The sequence below is a fragment of the Eptatretus burgeri genome, chromosome 4 (assembly GCF_056783735.1).
Source record: "Eptatretus burgeri isolate ZD-2024b chromosome 4, Ebu_testis_v1, whole genome shotgun sequence".
NCBI lineage: Eukaryota > Metazoa > Chordata > Myxini > Myxiniformes > Myxinidae > Eptatretus > Eptatretus burgeri.
The window spans coordinates 131,690,664-131,716,704 of record NC_140964.1 but is presented as its reverse complement, the minus strand read 5'-3'; the positions used below and the strand labels follow the sequence as shown (position 1 = coordinate 131,716,704).

At 40.5% G+C, this 26,041-nt stretch overlaps 1 protein-coding gene and 1 long non-coding RNA gene across 2 annotated transcripts in view; both read left to right on the top strand.

Annotated features, from left to right (window-relative positions):
* The window catches only part of LOC147029135 (uncharacterized), a 55,608-nt gene extending 33,277 nt beyond the window's left edge, over window positions 1-22,331 (top strand). Inside the window, exons 2-4 of the mRNA XM_085880088.1 lie at window positions 8,071-8,505; window positions 10,367-10,501; window positions 18,199-22,331. Of these exons, the coding sequence (XP_085736214.1) occupies window positions 8,256-8,505; window positions 10,367-10,501; window positions 18,199-18,752 (939 nt within the window). The 5' untranslated portion in view covers window positions 8,071-8,255 and the 3' untranslated portion in view covers window positions 18,753-22,331. The remainder of the gene's footprint in view (window positions 1-8,070; window positions 8,506-10,366; window positions 10,502-18,198) is intronic.
* Window positions 22,332-22,647: 316 nt separating this feature from the next.
* Window positions 22,648-26,041, top strand: part of LOC147029134 (uncharacterized) — a 30,250-nt gene continuing 26,856 nt past the window's right edge. The window contains exon 1 of the long non-coding RNA XR_015057842.1: window positions 22,648-25,596. This is a non-coding gene — a long non-coding RNA (uncharacterized LOC147029134). The remainder of the gene's footprint in view (window positions 25,597-26,041) is intronic.

The following is a 26,041-nucleotide window of genomic DNA, read 5'->3' as shown; positions in this document are numbered from 1 at the left end:
ATATATATACACATATATATATATATATATATATATATATATATATATATACATACATATATATACATATACATACATATATTAATTCAGTGTCCCAACGGGGATTGAACTCAGGACCTCTTGGGTCCCAAGCCACTGCCCTTACCACTGCGCCAACACCAGGCTTTATTAGTAAACTAGATTATTAATTAGATTAGTAAACAACAAATAAAAGACTTTAATAAGGGTAAATATAAGCCTGGTGTTGGCTTAGTGGTTAGGGTGGCGGCTTGGGATCCCAGTGTCCTGAGTTCAAGCCCCGTTGGCTGCTGAATTAACACCAGGGGGTTGACTCAGCCTGTCATCCTTCCGAGGTCGGCGAAATGAGTGCCAGTGTACTGGTCCCGGTGTATGCCCCGGTTAGAATAGGTGTACCATATCCCTGTGTGTCGTAAGAGGCGACCAGGGTTGGCGTCAGGAAGGGCATCCGGCCATAAAACATTGCCTCACAAAAAGCCAAACCCCTGCACAGCAGGGAAAAATGGCTGTAAAAACGGTCAATAAGGGTAAATATAATAATGGTTTTGCCCAAGTTTATATCATGAAAACAGAAAAAACAGGATTATATATAATAAGTAAGGAAATACAAAATTTTCAGAATGGGAAGATGGGGAGGTGTTTCGCGTCATAATATTATTCTCTCATGTATTTCTAATACATAAATGACAGCAAGAAGGCTTCAAGAAAATAATCTTTTCTGTGTCCAAGCATACCTTCAAGAAAAGGGTATTCGGTATTTTAATAAATATGTTCTGCAACATAAGAATGATGTATTTTCAATAAAAGATTGGCTTTATGCTGATGTTGATAAACCGACAACATAAGATTTAATTAAAATGTTACATAATGAAAAAATTATAATGTTAAGAAAATGTAAGGCTCTTTTCGAAATTCAGAAGAAATTTTATTGGTTTCCTGTTGTAAAAAAATTATTTTGGATACAGGAATAACAAGAAATCCTGATGAATATATGTATGATATTCTATGGGATGCAGGTGATTCAAGGATAGTAAGGGACGAGGAAGCAGTTGAAGAAACTGAGACAAAGGGGGAAAGAGAGAAGAGAGAGAGGGAGGAGAGAGGGAGAAGAGAGAGAAGGAGGAGAGAGAAAGAAGAAAGAGAAGGAAGAGAGAGAGAGAGAGAGAGAGAGAGAGAGAGAGAGAGAGAGAGAGAGAGAGAGAGAGAGAGAGAGAGAGAGAGAGAGAGAGAGAGAGAGAGAACGAGAGAGAGAGAGAACGAGAGAGAGAGAGAGAACGAGAGAGAGAGAGAGAACGAGAGAGAGAGAGAGAGAGAGAACGAGAGAGAGAGAGAGAGAGAGAGAGAGAGAGAGAGAGAGAGAGAGAGAGAGAGAGAGAGAGAGAGAGAGAGAGAGAGAGAGAGAGAGAGAGAGAGAGAGGAGGAGAAGGGAGCAGAGGGAGGAAAGAGAGAGAATAAATAAATATGAAAATATGGAAACCAGTGAGATTTAAAAAAAAAATTGGAGGTATTACAGAAAATAAATAAATCTCAATGTTCCGAGGAGGGAAACAAGAATTGACAAGTCTATTAGCGATATTTTTGACAAGTCTATTGTCATCGTTTTCAATGGAAAGATATTGACGTTGATTAAAGTTTTTCATTTTTTTCTTAAATAAATGGACGAGAGAGTGAAGACATTTCTGAGGATTCTTTATGTTTTAAAAATTAAGATTCAAATGTGCATGTTGGAAACTAAAAAGGTTTTCGCACTCTGCAGGAATTTTTCTCATAAATAAATGAGTTATTGTCTCAAATGTAAAAAGAAAAGTAATACGAAAAATATTTCATATTTTAAAAGTAAAAATAATGGGGTTATACAAAAAGGTACATGTTCGGTGTGGTTAAAAAAAAGTGTCAATTTATCTCCAAATACAAACGTGGAGGAGATATACAAAAGTTTTTTTTTATCAGGAATTAAATTTAAAACTACTGGAATACCAGGGGAATTACATCTACCAGGATATTCTTTCTGTGGTCGAGGCACAAACTTGGATAAAAGATTAGATGAGGCAGACAATCCTAAACCATGGAGTAAACCCATCAATCGGGTTGATGAAGTGTGCATGAGGCATGATATTGATTCTGGGAATACCGCAACTTTGGAAGAAAAACATGAAGCCGATAGAGAAATGTTGTATAGTTTGTCTCTGATACAAAATCCAACCTTGAGAGAAAAAGTTGATAGGTTCATCGTGAAGAAGATGATCAGTGCTAAATTGAAACTTGGACTTGGACATTCAAAAAACTTGTAGGCTCTAATGATGTCATTAAGACTGAAGAACAATTAGCTGATGAATTACATAAACCAATATTCACAAAGTTTCAGAGAATGAAGGTTTATTCCAAGGAAGTTGATTATATCTGATCCGCTGATTTGATTGAACTCAAGAATGATAAGGGGTACAAGTATGCTTTAACCGTTATTGATTTGAGGAGTAGATACGCGTGGGTTGTCCCTTTAAAAAACAAACCAGGTAATGCTCTTATGTTCACCTTTCAACAGATATTTAATAAAAGTAAGAGAAAACCTAAAAAAATTGTGGACTGATGAGGGAAGAGAGTTTTATAAGAAGACATTTTTGAATTTTCTAAAAAATAACAGCATTACATTATACAGTACCTTTAATGAAGGAAAAGTCGTTGTTATTGAGCGCTTTAATCGTACTTTAAAAGAGAGACTATATTAACTGTTCACACAACTCGGTTCACAACAATGGACATCTTTTATTCAGGATATTGTGGATAAGTATAATGACACGATTCACACGTCAACAAATATGAAACCATCAGAAACATTTACAAAATTAGAATGTGAAAAAGAGATTTATCTCAGAAAACTTCAGTTCAAAGTTGGTGATATCGTAAGAATATAGAGATGGAAATCTCAATTTGAAAAAGGTTATACAAAGCGATGGACAAATGAACTTTTTAAAATTGTTGATCTAATAGATATGGTTCCTTGGACTTATAAGGTATATGATTTAGAAGGGGAAGAGATTTCATGTTCATTTCATTCACAGGAATTACAAAAGTAAGCAGATAATACTCATGGGAGCAATAGGTTGGCGCTTCACTCGCCTCTACTATACACCTTTTTGGACACTCGAGGATCAAGTCCGAGGTGTATAACAGGGTTAAATTAAAAATAAAAAAATTATATATATATATATATATATATATATATATATATATATATATATATATATATATATGTATATGTATATGTGTGTGTCAAGGGGGATGTTCTTAGATCTGTGAACCCCAAACACAGAATCCTCAACTGAATAGTCAAGGCTTAACTTTGGTGTGTGTGTGTGTGTGTGTGTGTGTGTGTGTGTGTGTGTGTGTGTGTGTGTGTGTGTGTGTGTGTGTGTGTGTGCGCGTGTGCGTGCACTCACACGTGCGTGATAATATAACAGGGAGCATAATCAACCCCAACCCACCCTTACCCACACATTCAATATCTCAACCCCACCCTTACCCTCACATTCAAAATCACAACCCCAATGCAAACCACCCTTACCTTCGCATTCAAAATCTCAACCCCAACGCAAACCCGCCCTAATCCTCACATTCAAAATCTCAACCCCAACACAAACCCACCCGAACCCTCACATTCAAAATCTCAACCCCAACCCAATATCTTTTTTAAAATACGTATTTCAACAATATATTTTTCTGTTTTTTTTTTCTCTTCTTCTCATTCTGTCTTTTAAGGCTTTCAGGTTTGATGAAGTAGAAAGGGGGAGTAAGAACTTTCCTGCACTTTCTTCCCAGAACTTTCTTGATATTGCTCTCATCAAGCACCATCCAACAAAGAACTACGTCGATAGCTTTAGATCCCCAAGAGTTTTCTTGGTAGAAACCACATTTCAAGTCTCCAAAATAAACCCAACTTTCCAAGTCTCCAAGGCATAACCACATTCCTGTTGAGTTTCCAAGATATGTATCACTTTGTGAGTTATCAAGCCAGAACCCACATTTGAAGTCTCCAAAAATATAACCATCTATTCAAGACTCCAAGGAAGAACCACAATTTCCAGAAATATTGTGGGTTTCTGTGATAGATCTCACATAGTATAACTGTGGATCATCAAGGAAAACTCCATTTTCCCAATTTTTATGGATTTCAGTGATAGATCTCACATAGTATAACTGTGGATCATCAAGGAAAACCCCATTATTACCTTCGCATTCTGCGAAAGGTTATGTTTTGGTCGCTGTGTATTTATTTATTTGTGAATATGTGTGTTTGTTTGTTATTCGCATAACTCAGAAAGTATTAAACCGAATTGCATGAAATTTGGTGGGATGATTCATGAGTATCCAAGGACGATTTGATTAGATTTTGGGAGCGATCGGGTCAAAGGTCAAGGTCATGAAAAGGTCAAAAACACTCTTTTGAGCATAACTTCCTTCATAATACAGCTATCGACATGCAACCACTGCCATATTGTTCCATGACGAGATACCTTTCGGATATGTAGTGTCGCATTTGACGTAACGTCATCGGAATTGCTTCTAAATGACGTCACAAGATGACGTAAATTTTCAATTTTCGATCTCATCAGTTTTGATCATACCGTTTTGTAGGACTTACCTTAAGGACGTCACACACCAAATTTGACTTCGATCGGACTGACCGTTATGACGTCATTGACGTTTGAACATGACGTTTTTCAATTGTGGCTAAAATGTCCTGATATTTTACATTCAAATATCTATATAGTTTATAAAGCAAAGTCTCCCAAATCCAGGCATTAGGATCAGTACCAAAATATCTGTTTATTGATGTAAAGGTTTTGCCAATTAACTCTGTAGTCAAGGTCAAGGTCACACTCAAGGTCAAAATATACTTGTAGGCATAGCTTCAGATCTAATAGAGCTATTGACATGAAACCAACGTTAAAACGTTCAGTGAACTACGAGCTTTCAGAATGGTAGTCCCCGATTGGACGAGACATCCCCGGAAGTGCGTCAAAATGACGTCATTTTTCAACTTTTTAATTTTTCAGTGTTTATCATTCCATTTTGTTGGACTGCCTTCAAGGAGGTTACACACCAAATTTGACGTCAATCGGACTGACGGTTGTGACGTCATGGACGTTTTAAAATGACGTTTTTCAAATGTGCCCGGAAAAAATTGCGGCGGCGAAGGTTTGCGCTCTACCAAGTGCCCATTCTAGTTCCTATTTTTATGGGTTTCAGTGATAGATCTCACATAGTATAACTGTGGATCATCAAGGAAAACTCCATTTTTTCCAATTTTTATGTTGTTCAGTGATAGATCTCACATAGTAGAACTGTGGATCATCAAGGAAAACTCCATTTTTCAAAATGTCTGAAATTTGTGAGTCTCCAAGGTAGGTTCCATATTTAGAACCATCTTGGCAAAACCCTTTTCCCGAGTCTCCAAGGTAGTTATTTAGACCATCAAGGCAGAACTCATTTACTGATTTTTTTTTTTTTTTTTTTTTTTCAAAATTTGTGAGTCTCCAAGGTAAAACTTCTATTCTGGCTCATCAAGGTACAACTTGTTCAGTGGGTATTGTCTTGATAACTCGCAAGGAGTACTATTGCTGTAAAACTTTTTCAGGATTTTGCTGGTCTCCAAGGTATTACTCTTTGGTTGGGTCATCATGGACGAGCTCGTTCTGTGGGTCTTGGTCGCTCATAAGGTCTTCAACCAAACTAACAATTTCGTCCCAAGTTGTGGCAAAAGCTGTATTTTCATTTTGTATTTCATATACAATTTCCTGTGAGAGAAAATCATAATGTATTAATTAAGTGATTTAATTATTAAATTATTATATGCTTAAATCAAACTCTGTAAATAGGAAAATAATATCTTACCTCAATAGATAAGAGGTTTGAATCAAGTTCATCAACTTGAAGGTTTAGTTCCATACAAGTAGTAGAACTCCAAGGAACTCCAAAGTCATCCCACTCAAGCTCAGCCCAGCAGTCCAATCTCAGTAAAAGTAAAAATATGTTTAAAATGGAGTCTGGGTTTGAAGCTTTTCGACAGAAGGACTGGTGGTTTCCTTTGGAAATTCCCTGGGCAAGCCCAGGCAAGCCTTCGTTGGGAAATTTTCTCAAAACATAACATTCTAGAATTTTCTCGTGAATTCTTTGTGAGTCAGAGATTAACTGGAAATTATGTAAGAGTAGGCGGGGCTTATGAAAAGTGGGCGTGGCTTATGCAGAAATAATCCGAGGCTCAGGAGGTAGTCAAACGAGCATTGAGAGAAGTTTATCATTTTATTTCTGCTCAACAAAGATATTTCGACCAAGAACTCAGTTCTAAAATAATATTTGTGAACATACTCGATGGCGATGAATGTAATCAGAAAATTAATTTATTACCTGAAGTAGAACATGATCAACTAGAACGGGCACTCATAGAGCGCATACCTTCGCCGCCACTACTTTTTTTGTTCTTGGTATGAGTGTGGGGAACTGGTTTCATATGAATGGTCTTATGACACAAACCACATATCTATAATGTCATGACCCCCCCCCAACCGACTTTCGGGGGCTACGGACTAAACAACAATCAACTCGCGTCGTTTTGGCGAGTCTTCACTCGCAAGCTCGGTGAATACAACGTTTCAACAAGAGAAGGTTATCTCGTTTGATGCTGGTTTCATGCAAATCAAATAAGAATTGACTGAGTTATGCCGAAAACCGCATATTTTTTCAAGGGCGTGACCCCCCCCGACATTTTACCCCAACCGGTGACATGTGTGATGACGTCATTGTGTCACAAGATTGGGCATTAAATTCTGAACATTTTGGTGCTGGGTTCATGTAAAGCGGACAAAAATTGACCGCGTTATGACAAAAACCGCATATTTTTCAAGGTCGTGACCCCCCTGACCTTTGACCCCTAACCGGTAACAAGAGTATGGGCGTCATTGTGTCACATTGCATATCACAAGATGAGGCGTTGAATTCTGAACATTTTGGCGTTAGTTGCATGCAAAGTGAATAAAAATTGACCGTGTTATCGTAAAAAGACGATTTTGACCTTTTCGTGACCTTGGCCTTGACCTTTGACCCGAACGATCCCAAAATCTAATCGAATGCTTCCTGGCTAATAAACAATCATCCCACCAAATTTCATGCAATTCGGTTTAATACTTTTTGAGTTATACGAATCACAAGATTACAAATAAATAAATAAATACACGCCGACCAAAACATAACCTTTCGCAGAATGCGAAGGTAAATATTCATTGGCTCACTCTGTGAATGGAGTAAGTAATGGGGCAGAGATCCATCTCTTCTTTTGACCCCATGGACCGAGAGTCAGAGGGGGGAGAGAAAATCATTCTCCTCTTTTGACCTGATGGGCCTTGAGCAAGAAAGCTTCCCCTATTAATTTGTATGAGGTTTTTTTGGGCCCTGAGACAGTCTCAATTTAACATGAGCTTGTATGGCAGAAAATCATTCTCCTCTTTTTATCCTGATGGGTCTCGAGTCAGAGTTCTCCCTGTACATTTGTATGGAGGTGGGTGGGGGGGGGAGGAATTAGACTCCTGTTTTGGGATTTTCGGGGATCAATTCAAAGAGTTTTTCCCCTTCACCCCATTCATTTGCATGGTTGCCTGAGAAATCCCATATATCTACTATTCATACTCTATGATATAACTGGCCTCAGTGTGAATTATGGTTGTTGTGGTTCTTCTGGGGTGATTAAAAAAGACCCTTTAAGGGAGTTATTGGCTGAGGTGATTCAATGCCTAGCACATGGACTGCGTCGCACAGCAGTCTCCTCAGCCTATCTTGTATTTGACATGCGACATCTAATTGGTGGAATTCTGGCTCGATTCGGACTTCCAATCCAAACGGTGTCGCTGCAGAGACGCATAATTTGGTGGGGAAGACCCCAAAACGCTCCAGCATTAGTCATATTGAGACTAATCACCAGATTCCAACAGGGACAAGGACACAACCACAACAATAGAAACGCATTCATTTTACATAACATAAGGCTTGTGTCCCTGGCAGGTCATCGTTGGAATGGACAGCTTCTTGGAATGGCTCCAAACACAAGGCCTGAGAGCAGAAGCAGCCCAAGCAGTCATCAATGTGCTTGGAATTGAGAATCACAAGGTTCTTCGAGCTTGTACAGACTCCGATTCATTGCGAACAGAGCTCCTCTCTCTCTCGCCAAAGAGAAATTTAAATTTGCAATGTATGCTGACTTCTGTAAATTTGTGAAATCTTTTTTGAAGCCACAGGTTGTGCGGCTCGCGGGCTCTCCTCTGTTGGGAACTCTGTTCATGAACTTGGAGAATGTTGGTCGAGAACTTTCTTGTTTCTGTCAAAACTTTATTGGATTCCAAAGTGAGCAGCTGGAAAACGTTTCTGACCTCACTGGAATTGGTTTCAGTGATGTCTGCAACCTCCACCATCAGGATGATGGATTAACACCCAAGTCTGGTATGTCACTATTTTATACTCCCTGCATGTAAATAAATACCTTGATCTTCCATCAACCTTTTTAGTTTTTGTAACTTGTACAATCTCCTTTGGAACAATTTGGTGTTGTTGAACATGAATGTGGACTTGAATGTTGGTGCTGCTTAACCAGTCTCCTTGGCTATTGGGCACAATCCTGGACGGGTCACCACTCCGACACAGGATACCAGCCAGCTGGCACCGACGTCGGAAGGATGACAGGCAGAGTCAACCCCACCTGGTATTAATTCAACAGCTGAGTATGATTTGAACTCAGGATCTTAGGATACCAAGCCCACCACCCCAACCCTTTAGCCAACACCAGGCATATCAATCGACATGAATTCACAATTATCATCGAGTGGTGATGGGAAATATACGTTTTAAATTTCAACCTGATTGGACGCCTGGTTTGGCTGCCAGAATTATTTTTTTGGGGGAATCTGGGTGGTTCTTTTTGATTTGTTTTGTTTTATTGTTTTTGTTTTTTAAACATGGCTCACTGAAGCATGGATGGGTTAGAGGGTAGAGAAGTAGCAACTGAAACCGGAATCCCATTCATGTTCCTCCTGATGACTTCATCCTCCGTTTTTTGCTTGTTCGGCTTCCTTTTGATGACTCCAATGCAGTGCTGCACCTGCAGGATTTGGTCTTCCATTTCATTTGAATTTAATTTATTTTATTCCCATTCTGAATTCAACTGAATAAAAATAAACGTCAAGGGTCATTGTAAAATGTCACTTCAAAGTGGGGTTTCATCAAAGTGGGACGTCTTGACACCCGATCATTATTGCCAGCAGTTATAAATTGGTAGTTCTAGTTATATCTGTTATTAATGATGAAACGCACCAGTGCACAAAGACAACACAAAATGCACCACACAAAACTGCAGAAAACAAGTTCTGGTGAGGGTCTGTAATCTTTCCTTGTCCTTTTTCTTGTTCTTGAAAAACGCTGAGCTCCATCTGGGTTGGGGACTGGGGCTTGAGACATTGTCCCATGAATGAGGAGTTCCCAATCGGCCTGAATCATCAGCTCATGTTAAGTCTCTGCCTTTTGTACACACCGCCCGTCGCTACAACCGATAAGACAGTTTGATGAGATCCTCGGATCAGCCCCTGCACGGACCATCCGCAATACACGTTACACGTCATTTTGGCTCATGCTGGTGTACAGTGCACCAAAACACGATAAAACTCAAATAATGTGGATTAAAATATATATATATATTTTTTAACAACTGTCTTTGTTCCAAAAAGAAGAATTTATTTATATCTGAAATTTTTATTTAAATCTTCAAGGTCTGGGTTTTTTTTAATTTTGTTTTATTTTATAATCTATACAATGTTAAGGCTCATTTAAGAGCCAACACACAGAAGGTATATCAAGGGGAGCAGGAGACAGGAGGGATGGGAGAGGGAAGCAGAAAACAGTGGGGAATAGACATATGAGGAGACCTGTGGAAGGGAGTGGGGTGGAGTGGGAAACATGGGGTAAACAAGATGGAAGGAGAGCAGTGAATATGAAGGATGTGGATTAATGGGGGTAGAAAAGATCATGGTTATGGATGAGGGAAGATGAGAGATGATTGTGAACAGCTGTTTTGAAGATATGAGGGGAAAGTGGGATCGAAGAGTGTGTGGGAGTTTGTTTCAAAGGCGGGAAAAAAGAGGAATGAGAGAATGAGGGTGAGCAGTGATTCGTGATTTTGGTAATTCCATCAGAAAGGGGTTGCTGGTGGACCTTGAACGCCCTGCAGAGTTGTAAATTGAGCTTCAGCAACTGCAGTTTGAACATCTACCCTGCCAGTGCGGTGTTAGGTTAAATGTCGACTTGTGTGCAGGTGAAGGTGATGTGGAAGATGGAGCTAATTTCCAAATGGATATTTCTCAAAACGTTTTGAACTCATCTGTTCAGATTAACGAGTCAAACGATGCATCAATGCAAGAATCCAGCAGTGCTTCTCTTTTTGTTCCAGGTTTGTGTAACTTAACAAAGTGCTGTGTGATGTTGAGAAATGTCTTGTTTACTGCTCTGTGTGAGGCACATCTTGAATCATGACAGGAAAGTTGTTCACAGTTTGTGGGGAAAATAATTCCATTTTGGCTCCAGCTGGAACATTTGCTCCTCAATGTTATAAAGTTTTGTTTGCATTACAGTCCAGATTCCTCATACATCCTCTTCTTCGTTCTCTTTAATCCTATTACCCCAAATTATCTTTCTTCCCTCCCCCATTCCCTTCACCCTTCTCCCTATTTGCACATTTTCTTAAATGCATATTTCATCCCACTTTTTGTGAAAATTAAAAAAGTTCAGATATCCTTTGTTTTTGTTTTTTTTAAAGACAATGTGCAGTCATGATTTCCTGGCAGAATGACTTGCTGAATGACAACAACAAGCACGAGGGCAAAATTGCTTGATCTCGGTGAAGGAAATTGTGTTTATGGAGCTCGAGTTAAGCACACTTCAACATTTTAACATTATATTGTTTTTGTTTCCCAGTTTAATTCATGTTAACATGTTAACATTATATTGTTTACATGTTTCCCAGTTTAATTCCATGATGATGTGCGGGACCCATTACCTGTGTCCAAGATACTTCAGCACAGTTAGCCAAGTTTGAACGGCCAGCTACCTTATTGTGGTCTTTTCTAAAACTATCATCAAAGCCAGTCAAAAATGATGGGATGGAATTATTTTATTTGAAACTTGCGAGGTACCCGTGCAATGCTTGGGAGGGTTGGACCTTGAACTTGGTTTGCATGTAAGGGACAACCGGTTCATGAACTATTTGGATTAACAAAAAGACAACAAATGCTGAATCCACGAATGTCACGGGTGGAATTACTCACATTTTTCTCATTCTGCTTTCAACTCGAGCTCTCTATATTTTAATTCAAATGGCAACATAATATGACACCATTAATTTAACAAAATACTGTTACGAAGGCAAATGCCATTCTGACGTTGCATCCGGATTGAGAGAAGCTTCGTGCAGATCAAAACTCAAAATCATCATTGTATTGAGATATTTAAAAAAAACTCTCACCCACGTTAGGACACCAGCTGGGACTCCAAAATGTTCCACAGAAGGTTTGTTGGGGCTATCCCCAAAACTGAGGGAGTAGTTCAGGGACAGACAGAAAGGCACTATCAATAATATTGATAATCAGAGGCTGTAAGATGATGTTTCGAAGCAAGAAGCATTATTTTAGGATGCCACGTGTATAAATGTGAATCTATTTGCTTTATCTTCTGGGACATTTCATTTTGACAGTACAGCCTCGTGAGTGTACCAAAATCTGAATCCTCGGGTGCTTGCATCACGCCAGGTGTGCTTACATCTTCTTCATTAAAAACACATCATACGGACTTAAATGAGCTCGTTTTACGATACAGAGTGGCTGAAAAACATTCTTCACCATTGAGAGATCTGGCAAAAACTACACAGCATGATATTAAGTTGTGGATTGATTCGGAAGAAACTTGGTCGACTAGTTGGGTGTGTGACTGTGACAATTTGGTTTGATTTTGTTGAAGATCCAAATCTGCATTCAGACGAGAATTTTTTAAAGCAATTTTCATTGGAGGTTCACTTTATTGCAGAGCCAATAAGGGTTCACTTTAAAAATGTACACAAGATACCAGACAGTGGACAGCCCTGACAGATGCATTGCTAAAAGGGGAAGGGATGACACAGGCTATTTACTTTTTGCAAGCATGATGCACGTTTTTTAAATTTAATTTAATTTAAATAATTTTATGCAAGAAAAATTAAATTTTCTGCAAATCCTGCTTTGGTATGAGCTCCATACAAAAAGGAATGAAACACACTGTGAAATTATTTTTCCTGATTTAGGAATAGCAACCCAAAACCATGAGATGCAGTTTGACCAATTGTAATTAAATCTCACCAAAAATATACGATCATAAACGGATCTCAGGAATGCGAAACATTTGGGCATTTGCAATTAGTGGAGAGATGACTTTTTTATTTATTTGTTTTTTTTAGATGCATTGTGAGCACTTTTAACATTATTTTATCGTCGGTGTTAAGCAAAGTAACAGGCTGTCAATTTGAATCTGCTGCAACTCCCCTTCCTTGGGGATGAGACACAAAACAACTGTTCTCAAAGTTGGGGGACATTAACCTTGAACTCTGCTGAAAAATTAATCTCAATAATTGCAGTTCCCAGAAGAAGCAGTTCTCAGAAGAGTTGCAGTTCTCAGAAGATCCCAGAATCCTTCCCATAATCCATGAGAATTTCCAGACTCTTGTTGACAGTTCAGAATGTCTGCTTGAAAAGAACATCAAACCAGATGTAATGGTCGTTGCATACAAACAATATTGTTGGCAGAAAGTATGAATTTGCTATTTTGTGGAGACCCACCACTGTCAAATATATATATATATGTATATATATATATATATATATATATATATATATATATATATATATATATATATATATATATATATACATATATATCAAGAGAAAATCTGTTTGTATAATTTTTGCCAAACCAGTCTGAAGACGTTTTAAAAATGTACATCTTGTAAAAGTTTGAAATTGACGGTTCAATATGCACTTTCACTGATATGAAAGGACCACCTTGACTCAAATCTATCCCTTGATACTTTGGAAAATATGAATGTCTTTTTCTGATTTCCAAATTATATCGTGGGTAACTTTACAATTAAAGGTCAAAATCTTCTTTATCAGTTTTGCCATGTCCGAACTATCACCAGGTTACATCTCGGCATGATTTAACGGGATGATTGAAAATGGTTCTGGGTTTGGAGTGTTGGCAGGACTTCTTCAGGGCTCTCCGCTGACAATCTCAGTCGTTATTTGTCCCATTTTAACTGTTTATTTTCTCACCTACATGTTACTGTGTGTTCCTAGTTCGGTTTTGCTTCAAAAATCGTGCTATTTTTTTGAGTTTTCATCGACCTTGTCTTACCGGGTGCTTGAGGCCTACCCATCGTTCCCTTTTTTGAACGATTGTGTTTATTTGTATTATCTCCCTATTACCTTCAATTTCTATCTTCCCCACTTTCCCAACATCCCCCATCACTCACAACTAAACACTCAATTTCTTGTCTTAAATCCCCAAAAAAACAAAAAAACTACCTTTCTCCTTGCACACTCACAAGTTTCGATCCTTCTTCTTATTCTTCCTCCTCTTATTCTTCCTCCTGCCGGCACACCATCTTTGTTCAACTGAGCTGACCCTCTTTCGCCATTACCTTCACAATTTCTTCCGATCACCAACCTTCCATTCCTGAATCTTACTTATTCTTCAAAAATACATCAAAAAATAATAATCTTCCTTGTATCCTTTCGATTTCTACACCTCCTGTAACCACGTGTCTCTCTCTACTCTTCCTGGTACTTTTCATCGACCCAGCAGCTTCACACTGCGTTTACCATTCCAAATTCACCACACAATTCCACGATTTTACTTCGACCTTCCCTTTTCCAAATGTTATGCAATCCTTATTGAAAATAAATAATTTCACTTTTGACGATACACCTCCCAGAGCCAAGTGCTTCTCCCGTAACCAGGTGATCTGTTTACACCCCCTGCGTTTACCGATCCAATTTCACCATTCACCTCACAATTTTATCTACAACACTTCCATGACCTATCTAATGAAAACTCTCTCAAACAATTATAATAATAATAATAATAATAAAAACGATCTCTTATAATGCTTCATCTTCCTCTTTCACGTGTGTGGGACTCTTTACTGTATCATAATGCACTACTCTTCCACTATTTAAACAGACTGCTCTAAATTCAACCTTTCCTTCATACCTTGCCTAAAAAATCCAACTGTTACAGAGTTTCTTCTCTCGATTCTCTGAATTTGCCTTTATTGCATCCCTCAAGAAATGTGTTTAATCGCATCTCTGACCTAAAACTTAAAAAAAAAACCCCAGTTTGCTTTGAATGTTCGCTTTCCATCAGCCATTCTTTTTTTCCAATTTCAGTGCCAACTCGCCCCTCTCACCCCTCACTCTCAAAGCAACCATCACACTCTTTTCCCTCAAAGCCTTCCTCTCACTTCTCTCAAAAATTCCCCCCTCACCTTTCTCCCTCTTCTCCAGCACCACAGAGCCTTTTCTCCTCCTCATCCGGCCCCTCCCCAAGCTATTCTGCAATCCTCCACACTCTTTCAACAACCCTCCTTACCTCCCCCCCCTCGTCCCTTGTCCTACCCTCCCCCTCCCCTCCCACCCCCTGCACCCAAAGCCTCCCCCCTCCCTCTTCATTAACAGTGTGGACCTCAAATATCCGGGGCCTTCGCTCAAATCTTTCAGATCTTTCCATACAGGTTGCCAGTGACAAACCAGACATAATCTTCTGAACAGAAACTTTCCTCCCCCAAGACGTGTCTGACTCTCAAGTATCTCTCCCTGGTTACTCCCTCCTTCGGTATGACAGACCTGAGCCTCGTCCTGCTGGAGGAGTTGCTCTCTTCATCAAAGACTCAATTCCTCACTCTCCATGCACTGCCCTCACTCCCCTACACCTCAAGGAATACCTCTAGCTATGTCTTCCCCTCCACTCCCACCTCATGTTTATATGTGTCCTGTACTGTTCACCAAACAGTGATGACTCCATCTAAATCTCATTATCCAAAAACATGGACCAACTTCTATCTTCTCATCCAAACTCTCTCTTCCTCATCTGTGGCGACATCAATTGTCATCATGCCAGTTGGCTGGGTGTGGCTACCTCTCTCACCTGTCATGGCACTTCAGCAAAAGCTTTCTGTGACACATTGGGACTGACTCAATCGGTTAACTTCCCGACCAGTATCTCAACCAATGGTACTCAATTTCTTCTGGATCTGATTTTGACAAATTTCCCTGACAATATCTGCTGCTCTTCCTTCGCTCCAATCGGTTCTTCTCACCACGTCCTTGTCAAAGTGGACATCTCTCTGGCTATTATCAGAGAACCACCTAACCGCCGTCAAGTCTGGCATTTCACTCGAGCTGACTGGCAGGGTCCCCAAGCAGCCATCAAACTTAAACACTGGTCTCCGATCACTACTTTCTCCAACATCAACTCATCCTGGGAATTCTTTCAAAGAAACTTGCTCTCCCCCATGCACAGATTTATCCCTTCTCATCTTCAGTTGTCCTACCCTTCCTCCCGCGCTTTGTTCACTGAAGCTTGTGGCGAGGCAGTTGTCCTGAAACAACTTGCCTTTGCCTCATGGAAAGCAAACCCAACTGAGGGTAATCTCAGTTCCTTCCATAGAGCTTGGAACAAGTGTGTATCTACCCTCAGGAGAGCCAGAAAACAACATCTTTCTAATCTCAAGACTGAACTCTGAAACCTCTCCCTCCTCAAAATCCTGGTGGCATCTAATCAAATCTGTTTCTGGTGTATGTTCCCCCTCCATCCCCTTCCTTACCTCAAATGGCCGCACTCCTGATGCCGCCCGTGAAAAGGCTGAATGCCTAAACTCGGTGTTTGCAGCTAAATCTGGTGTCCAAAACCCATCACTTTCTGTACCCACCTTACCCAGTCGCACCCAACTGTCCCTGGACTCTGTGTCCTTTTCTCCTGACAAGGTGGAGAGCTTGCTGTCAAACCTCGACTCAGATTCTGCAACCGGTCCAGACGGCATCAGCCCACGTGTCCTAAAAACCTGCTCTTTTGTTCTTGCACACCCTCTCTCTGTTCTATTCACCCTCTCATTTGCTCAAGGTCATCTGTCATCTGCTTGGAAATCAGCAAACATAATTGCTCTGCATAAAAAGGTGCAAAAACAGATCCCTGCAATGACAGACCAATCAGCCTTCTGTCAATCATCAGCAAGGTCATGGAATCCATCATCAGCAAGGTCATGGAATCCATCATCGCTTCAGACATTAAATCCTTCCTCTTCTCCAATGGCTTGATTTCCGTTCATCAATTTGGTTTCAGACCAGGTCACTCTACCCTGGATATGCAGCTTCTGCTCTCCCAGCAATAGATGGAGGTCCTCAATGCCGGACTTAAAATCAGAGCCATCTCCCTCGACATCGCGTGCTTTAGATGTGATGCAGCACCCTGCCCTGCTCACCAAACTCTTCCTTTGGTATCCACGGCCATCTCCACTCATGGCTCGCAGACTTCCTCTTCTGTCGCAGTCAACGTTTGACCCTAAATGGAGTTCTCTCATCCCCTCTTTTGTCCATGCTGGAGTTCCTCAAGGCAGTGTTCTAGACCCTGTTCTTTTTCTGGCTTTCATCAATGATCTCCCTGACTTTGGAATACCCTCTTTATCTTTTTGCTGATGACTGCACACTCTGCCTTACCATCTTTCATCCCTCAGATCAGCAAGCAGCAACCTCTTCACACTCTGCAGATCTGGATAAAATCACAAGCTGGTCCAACATGTGTTCAGAACATGTTGCATAGCACTGTTGTGAAACAATAGCGATGGCTAAATTTTGTGGTTATCTGCCACAATTGAGAGAGGATGACATGGAAGAAAAAGCCGTCGTTCGAAACGAACACCATCTCTACCCAGCGACCGCACATGCACACGACAATTTGAGCTGTGAATGAAACATCTGTTGCTATTTCCTGGCAGTTACACAAAAATACCTGTGAATAATTATATATCAACATCACATTTCCACAGATCAGATGAACCGCCATCTATTTATAGTGGAGAGAAAGTATACCAACCCTCCTCTGAAAGGTTTTGACAGAGGATGCTGAAACTTTCAGGGTACCCTCACCCCTTCACCATCCCCCACCAACTATCACCCCCAACAATACCTAACACCACCTCTCCACCATCGCACCACTACCCCATCCACGGGGGCCGGGCATTGACATCGACATCTCATGGACACAATGGTGGGACACGGCATAGACACAAATGCTATCTGGGGAAAGTATGAATCTGGACAATCCCAGAACATACAAGACAACTAGTCAGCCAGCGACAGTTAAGCAAAACATGTCACCCATTTTATCTGTCCTGTCGAGTGATAAGGGGTATTTCTGCTTGATTTAATATATAAACCAATTCATCACTTAACACAAAATCACTCCCTTCTCAACCGTCAATTGATCGTGAAGCAAAACTGACCAAGCTGCCGTTAACATGTGACCGACGTTTTATCTTTTTAACACCTCCATCTTCACTTTCGCATTATTGCTCTGAAACTGTCGCACAAGGCTTGAAACGATTCGGCTCCATAATTCCCCTGAAAGGGTTTCCTTCAATAATTTTGTCTCCAATCGCTTCTTCACAATCCCACAGATCAGTGTAACCTTTCTGAGAACCTTCAGAGTTGCTAATAATGGTGGAATTGGTATCGCAATCCGAGCTCGACATGCACTGTTTCTCTATGTGAAGCAGCCATATGGATGAAGGCGGCGTGCAGATGTGACGTCACTGTGAAAATTTAAAAAATTTGAATCTTTTCTTCCAATCACAAAGTGTGAAAAAGCCCGAGAGTGTCGATTTTCAACGTGAGAGGGGGAAGAACGATAATGATGATCCAAACAGGAATAATATGGTTCCAGCCTGTAAGACTTGGACTTCATCGCATGTGGGGTGGGTGTCTGAAGTTTATGAATTTTTACAAATGGTGTGTAATATTTTGAGAAAAAAACTGCACAATGACTTGTTCTTTGTTTTTGTTTTTGTAGAACAATTAAGAGGTCGAAATGGACAAATTACCTCCTGGTGTGGCTTGGCATTGAAGAAGTCTTTTTTGAAGAAACATTTACGAGGTCAAAATTCACCACCCTTAAAATCCAAGTGTACGTCTGGTCCTCGCAACACAAAGCTTAATGTGAAATTGAGCAAACACAAACCTGTTCTCGAAAGGAGAATACATCCCAAGTATAATGTGTGCACGATGGATTTTACAACAACAGGTGACCTCAAAAAACCCACAAATGGAGACAACAACCAACGAGAGCATCCTTTCAAATGCTACATTTGTGGTAAGGATTTCATTTCTCAAGAGAACTTGAATGGCCATCGGACCACCCATGCAGGAGAACACCCACACAAATGTTTTGTCTGCAGTAAAGGTTTTCTTTATAAATACCTTTTAAAAACACATATGAGGATCCATACAGGAGAGCGTCCTTGCAAATGCTCCAAATGTGATAAATGTTTCTATCAAAAAAGACGGCTTGAATCGCCATGTGAGGATCCATACAGGAATGCTTCTTTACAAATGCTCCACATGTGATAAAGTTTTCTCTCGGCAATTCAGTTTGAAAGGGCATATGAGGATCCACACAGGAGAGCGTCCTTACAAATGCTAAACATGTGATGAAGGTTTCTCTCGGAAATTCAGATTGAAAGGGCATATGAGGATCCACACAGGAGAGCGTCCTTACAAATGCTCCACATGTGATGAAGGTTTCTCTCGGAAATTCAGTTTGAAAGAGCATATGAGGATCCATTCAGGAGAGCGTCCTTTCAAATGCTCCAAATGTGATGAAGGTTTCTCTCAAAAACTCAGTTTGAAAGGGCATATGAGGATCCACACAAGAAAGCGTCCTTACAAATGCTCCAATTGTGATAAAGTTTTCTCTCATAAAGTCGGCTTGAATCGCCATGGGAGGATCCACACAGGAGAGCGTCCTTACAAATGCTCAATATGTGATAAAGGTTTCTCTCGAAACGACAACTTGATAGGCCATATGAGGATCCACACAGGAGAGCGTCCTTACAAATGCTCCAAATGTGATTAAGGTTTCTCTGAAAAATGCGGCTTGAATCGGCATATGAGGATCCACACAGGAGAACGTCCTTACAAATGCTTCACTTGTGATAAAAGTTTCTCAAAATTTCCATTATAAAAACCATATGAGTAATCATACAGAAATGAGAGTAAAGAAACAATAAAGGTGACGCACCAACTGTACATGGATGATTTAAACTCCTCAGCCCGAATGATAGGAAATTTGCAGATCAACTGCAATGAGTAAACACTACTTGGAGGACATCCGAATGGTGTTTGGTCTTGAAAATTTTGCCAAGTGCACATTTGTACAAGGAAAAACAAGAAGAACAGACAACATCTCAATCAATGAAAGCAAAATAATTCTGGAACGAGAAAATGAAGCATCCTCCAAATACCTTGGAATATATAAGAAGGCCCCGAGATTCAACGCAAAATCAACAAAGAATACCGACGCAGAATACGACATTCTGAAGTCATCCCTCTCTCCAATTATCATAACCAAAGCTGGAAACCAACTTGCAGTTCCGATATTCCATTAACGCTGTGCAATTATAAACTGGCCACAACTGGAGATCAAGAATTTAGAAACAAAAAGAAGGAAACTAACTGAAGAAGGTGGGATCATCAGCAAAGACAAGACATCAAGTCAATTTTCAACATCGTCAGGATTGTTGACAAAGATGAGGAATGAAACGGGGCCTGGAGCCTTGGTGCACTCAGACCTTGACAAGGAGAGGATCCTGTTGATTGGCTTTCAGTGCAGCTTGAGCTTTGTGCTTCGGATCATTGTCCTTCAAAAATGTGAATCTCATACGAGTTTGAGAATCATTGCGGACTCAAGCAGGTTTTCATTCAGCATTCTCTTGCACTTTGCACCGTCCATTGTTCCTTCTATCTTGATGACCTTGGCAGTCCCTGCTGATGAAAATCAGCCCCATAACGTGATGCTCTTGCCTGTTGTTGGCTTCACGGTTAAAGTGCTTGGCTTGGGACCTCTGGGACCTGAGTTTGAGCTCCTGCAACCATTGAATTAATGCAAGATAGGGTTGACTCAGCCTGTCATCCTTCCAAGGTTGGTGAAATGAGTAGCAGCACACTGAGGTCATAACCATTTGGGGTAACCTGTGTCAGAGTGGTGACCTGTCCAGGACTGTACTCCTTGCCAATTCAACTGCCTTGGCAGCACTACGTGCCTTCGTTGCACGAAAGGAATGGTGTTGTTATTTTAACATGGTGCTGCCACCACCGTGACTGACAGTGGGGATGGAATTGACTGGGTGATGTCGTGTTCGGCTTATGCCAGATGTAACGCTTTGAATTTCGACCAAAATGTTTACCTTTTTGTCTCCTCTCACCACAAAACCTTTCTCCACATGCGTGCAGTATCACGAAGATGGTTTTTCGCAAACTCCAGATGAGCTTTTGGATGTGTCTTTTTCAGTGATGGCTTTTTTCTTGCCACTTGTCCAGAGATGACAGCTTTGTGAAGGGAATGGGATATTGTTGATTGATGAACACTGACCCCTATCTCACACATGGAGCCTTGCAGATCATTTAAAGTCGTTGGATTTACAGGGACATCTCGGAAGTTTCCTGCTTGCCTGGCTGCTGAGTTTGAATAGGCGATGTGATTTGGGAAGAGTCTGGGTGGTGTGATACGTCTTCCACTTCTTAAGTATGGATTTCACCATACTGAAAGGGATAATGTGTGACCAAATCAGTTGCACTGCCAAAACTCCTTGGATATGTGGGGGAGTTTCATTTTTATTCCAGTGATTACATTAAGTTGCAACTGATTACACTTATTTTGTAACCTTTCAAACAATTTATTTGCTCCAGAAATGATTTTGGGTTGATTCGGCAAAGGGTTTGAATATTATGCAACACTCGGGTTTTTCGGACAAACCTTGTGCAATTTCTGGCATACTTCGGGTGTTTCGGGCAATGGTGCAGCATGAAACCTCAGTTTGTATTACCACAGGCACCATGAACAAATCGACTCGGAATACTTGTTAACCTCCGCCATCTTCGAAGTTGGACGGAGGTTACTGTTTTTTATCCTCCGCCATCTTCGAAGATGGATGGAGGTTACTGTTTTCACCCCTTTCTGTTTGTTATCTTGCCAAAACGAAGTTTTTGCAAGATATGTTAGTCAGCTTGTATGTTTTTTTTGTTTGTTTGTTTGTCTGTAATCACGTATAAATCACTCTGCAGAGCACAGTTATCATTGGAAATTTTTGTAACTTCGCATGTCAGAGGCCTATAGAGGTCCCTTTCAGCGCACAAAATTTTGAAGATCAAGGTCAAAGGTCAAGGTCACTTTGTCGCAAATCAGGGGAGTCGACGAAACCCTTATTTTTTGAGTAATTTTGATCGGATCGTCTTCAAACTCCATGGGAATATAGTTCATGGTCTGGCGCTCAGCTGATTAATTTTTGGTGGCGATCGGCCTTGACCTTCATGGTTAGCGCTGGAGGTCGAAAGTTTTGGACCCCAAGGTCAAATTTTGAAATCTTAGATACCATATCGAGTAATACCTCATTATGAAAGCGCTTGATAAGTGCTTTCCAGATCTGTCAAAAGTTTGACGCTATGATGTCATCTGATGACATCATGACGAAAAAACGGATTTTTCATGAAAATTTTATTTCCTCAGTTCTCATCAAAATCTCTTGATATTTCATGTACAACGGTCCTGGAGAGACACCATTAACCGTACGAAAAGATAAAGGTCAAGGTCACAAAAAGGTCAAGCATCAAGGTCGACGAAACCCTTATTTTTTGAGTAACTTTAATCGAATAAATAAGTCACTCATGTTCACATTTTGGCAAGATACTGGTCACCCTGGTTTGTTTGTTTGTTTGTTTGTTTGTTTGTTTGTTTGTTTGTTTGTTTGTGAACAGTATTTCGGAAAAACTCCTTGACGGATTTCGACGAAACTTGGTGGGGGGGGGGGGTTAGGTATGGTCCAAGGATCATGCCATTAAATTTTGGACTTGGTCCCCCCCCCCCAAAAAAAAATTATTAGAGAAAATATATTTTTTATTTTTGCATTTCTACATTTTAAGTGATTTCCAACCCCCCTCGCTAAAAAAAAGAGAATTTTTTTGCATTTCTACATGTTTTAAGTGATTTCCAAGCCCCCCAAAAAAATTGTTACCCCCCAAAAGAATTATTAGAGAAATTTTTTTTGCATTTCTACGTTTTAAGTGATTTCCAACCCCACCCCCCCAAAAAAATTGTTACCCCCCCAAAAAATAGAGAATTTTTTTGCATTTCTACATGTTTTAAATGATTTCCACCCCCCCAAAAAAATTGTTCGAGAAAAAAAAATTTTTTTTGGCATTTCTACATATTTTAAGTGATTTCCAACCCCCCCCCCCACCAAAAAAATTGTTTGAGAAAATTTTTTTTGTTTGCATTTTTACATGTTTCAAGTGATTTCCAACCCCCCCCCAAAAAAGGGGATTTTTTTTTGCATTTCTACATGTTTTAAGTGATTTCCACCCCCCCAAAAAAAATTGTTGGAGAAAAAAAAAATTTGCAACTTTTTTTTCAACAAAATTTCGATTTCTTTTTTTTGCATTTCTACATGTTTTAAGTGATTTCCAACCACCCCCCCCCCAAAAAAAAATTGTTAGAGAAAAAAAACAAAATTTTGCAACTTTTTTTTCCAAAAAAATTTCGATTTTTTTTTTTTTTTTTTTTTTTTTTTTTAATGGCATTTCTGCATGCGCGTCGATCTTGTTCAAAAATCTAATGGGCCCGATATGTTATCGTGGATCAGGCATTGCGTGGTGGAGGTATGCGCTCTTCCGAGTGCCCTTCTAGTTTTTTTGCATTCATTGTCGAGGCTCGTATGAGTGCGAGCACACAGAATGTACAATAAGGGGAGCAGAAGACGAGAGGGTGGGAGAGGGGAGAGGGGAGGGCAAAACAGTGGGGAACAGGGATATTTGGAGATCTGTGGAAGGGAGAAGGATGGGATGGGGAACACGGGATAAACAAGATGGACACGGCAGGGACTTTCAGGACCTACACGACAGGGAACTTTTGGAAAGGAAAGCAGGGAATTTGAAGGATGTGGTTTTGGGATGGATTAACGGGAGTTTTGTCGTTTAAGATGGGGGAAGATAAGAGGTGGTGGTGAACAGCTGTTTTGAAGACGAGGAAAAAGTGGGATTGAAGAAAGTGTGGGAGTTTATTCTAAAGGCAGGAAAAAAATGAGGAATGATCGAGTGAAGGTGAGCAGTGATTCGTGATTTTGGTAATTTTACCAGAAAGGGGTTGCTGGCAGACCTTGAGCGCCCTGCGGAAATATTGCGGATATCGCAGACAGAGTGGAGGGGGGGGGCAAAACCAGAGAGAAGACAGAAAGACCACCATCATGCCTGCAGTGAGGGAGGGAGGGAGGGAGAGAGAGAGACAGATAGACAGACACAGACACATCTGTGGTAAAATATTTCAATTGAACTTACAATGATGTAAAATGCTAATTAGCCGAAGCTAGTGTGTAAGAAAGAATTTAATAAATATACACGGGGAAAAGCAAAGAGGGAGGTTTGTTCGTGGTGTGCACATTCTTCCCGACTCAAAGCCTTTTGTAAACCTTATCTCTCCTCCGTTAGCCCATTGATGCCTTGGCGAAAGCATCACATTCTCTTTACTTCCTCGTCCAGGATACTTGAAATCGGGCTCAGATAAGGAGCCATTTTTCATGCTGTGTTTGTGATTTTAACTCTGCAAAAACCAATCTGTACTTACTCAAAGCTTCTTTGTTTCTCGTCATTGATTAATTAATTTTCTTGGAAATAATGCTTGTTGAGAAAACCACGCCTTGCTAAAATTACATATTTCCACAATGTAATCTAATGCAGAGCGAGAGAATGCTTGGAATTTTCAACAGGCTATGTTTCCACGCGTGTGTGTGTGTCCCTTCTGTTTCATTCTTCAATGAACAACCTTAACTGAGATTCTCAAGTCTTTTCTGTTTTAAGGTGATCCAAAACTTTCTCGACACACCAAAAGACTCGGCCTCATCGCTGGAGATACCAATGATCCGAAATGCCTTGGTTTGCACAGCGTGACGCTGAGAAAGGTGATTGGTGGGAACACCAGCTCTGAGGGGAGAACAGTACTCCATCAGGCTGCAGACGAAAGCTTTGTATGTGGTCAGGATCTCAGGTGTGCCAAGGAAGGACTTTGCACGATGGAGGATGCCCAGTCGGCGACTGGCTTTTGAGGCCAGTTTGGAAATGTGGCTTTCCCAGGAAAGATCATAGCGAGTCATGAGACCCAGAAGCTTGAATGAAAGGGTGTCCTCTGGATGATTGTTCAGAAAGTAGATTGGGGGGGTGGGGTGGGGGGGTTCCAGATGGTCCTTTCCTTTCAGAGAGAAAATGAGAGTGTGAGATTTGTCAGGATTGAAAGACATGTTGCATGTGTTGGACCAGCTTGTGATTTTATCCAGATTTGCAGAGAGCAAAGAAGCTGCTGCTTGCCAATCTGAGGGATGACAGAGGGTGGAGTTATCAGCAAATAGATGAAGAGGATTTTCCAGAGAGGAGAGATCATTGATGAAAACCAGAAAAAGAACAGGGCCAAGAATGCTGCCTTGAGGAACTCCAGCCTGGATAGGAAGAGGGGATGAGAGAACTCCATTTGGGGTTACAAGGCTGCGACATGTGGAAAGTGGATTATTAATTGAGTTTATCACAAATGTAAAAATGCAAAATTGACTTAGTTTCGTGCTTTGAAAAGGAATTTAATAAATATATCCTTGGAAAACTGGGAGAGGGCAGAATACACACATTGCTCTGAAACTGTAAACAACCTTGCAAAACCTTATCGATCTGATGACCAGCGGAACCAGAAATATGTACCCCCTTCACCTTTTCTCGGGGCTATAAGGAAGCTCCAAAAACAGACCAATTATCCTTCTATGTTGCAACCTAAAAGTCCACAAAGTTCAATCTGTTCTCAAGACACACCTTGGTGGAACTGCATATGTACATTCGATATTCAATGTCGAGTTCAGTCTTCGACTCGCAATATCGTTGAGAATCGAAGCCTTCCTTCTGTGCACAGGAATGTCTTTTGTTTTGCTGAATAAACGGCTTGCATGTGAACTTACTTTTTACTGTCTTGAGGTAGCAGGAATCTGCTTCCACAGTTTGGCAACGAGGATCGGATCAACAGCCCCCACCCGCGGAGAAGGGTTCTGCCTGTCGTGAGTGAACACCAACGAAGCCAAAAGTGAGAAATCTCTCCTGGAACACGTGTTTCTCCCAGGCAGATGAGCTCTCCACGGAGGTTGAGCGGTCTCCAACCAAAATGTAAGAGGTAAGGATATATGCAGGGCTGTTTGTTGGGTAAAATAGAGGACTTTCTAAAAAATATTTATTTATTTATTTTATTTTATTTTAAAGAAATAAGGAGTCTGAGATAGGATAACATCTGGTATGTTTTGATGAAAGTGTCGATATTTTGATCACAAGGTGGAGGATCACAGGCGTTGCTTGGACGAGTTTGTCGAGTTGTGTAAAACAGCGTAGAGACACTACGTATTGGAGACAGGATAACATTTTGATATGTTTTCTGTCATGAAGTGGGGGGCATAAGCATTGCGCGGACGAGTTTTCTAAAGTTGTATTAAAAACGGCTTAAAAGCAAAGTGTATTGAATTAGAGTCGCCAAATCAAGATGAGCAGATAGGCATAAGGAAAAATCGCTATAAAGAAGGAAGCGCTGACAAGTGCTCGAAGCGATTTGAGAAGTACAGTTATGG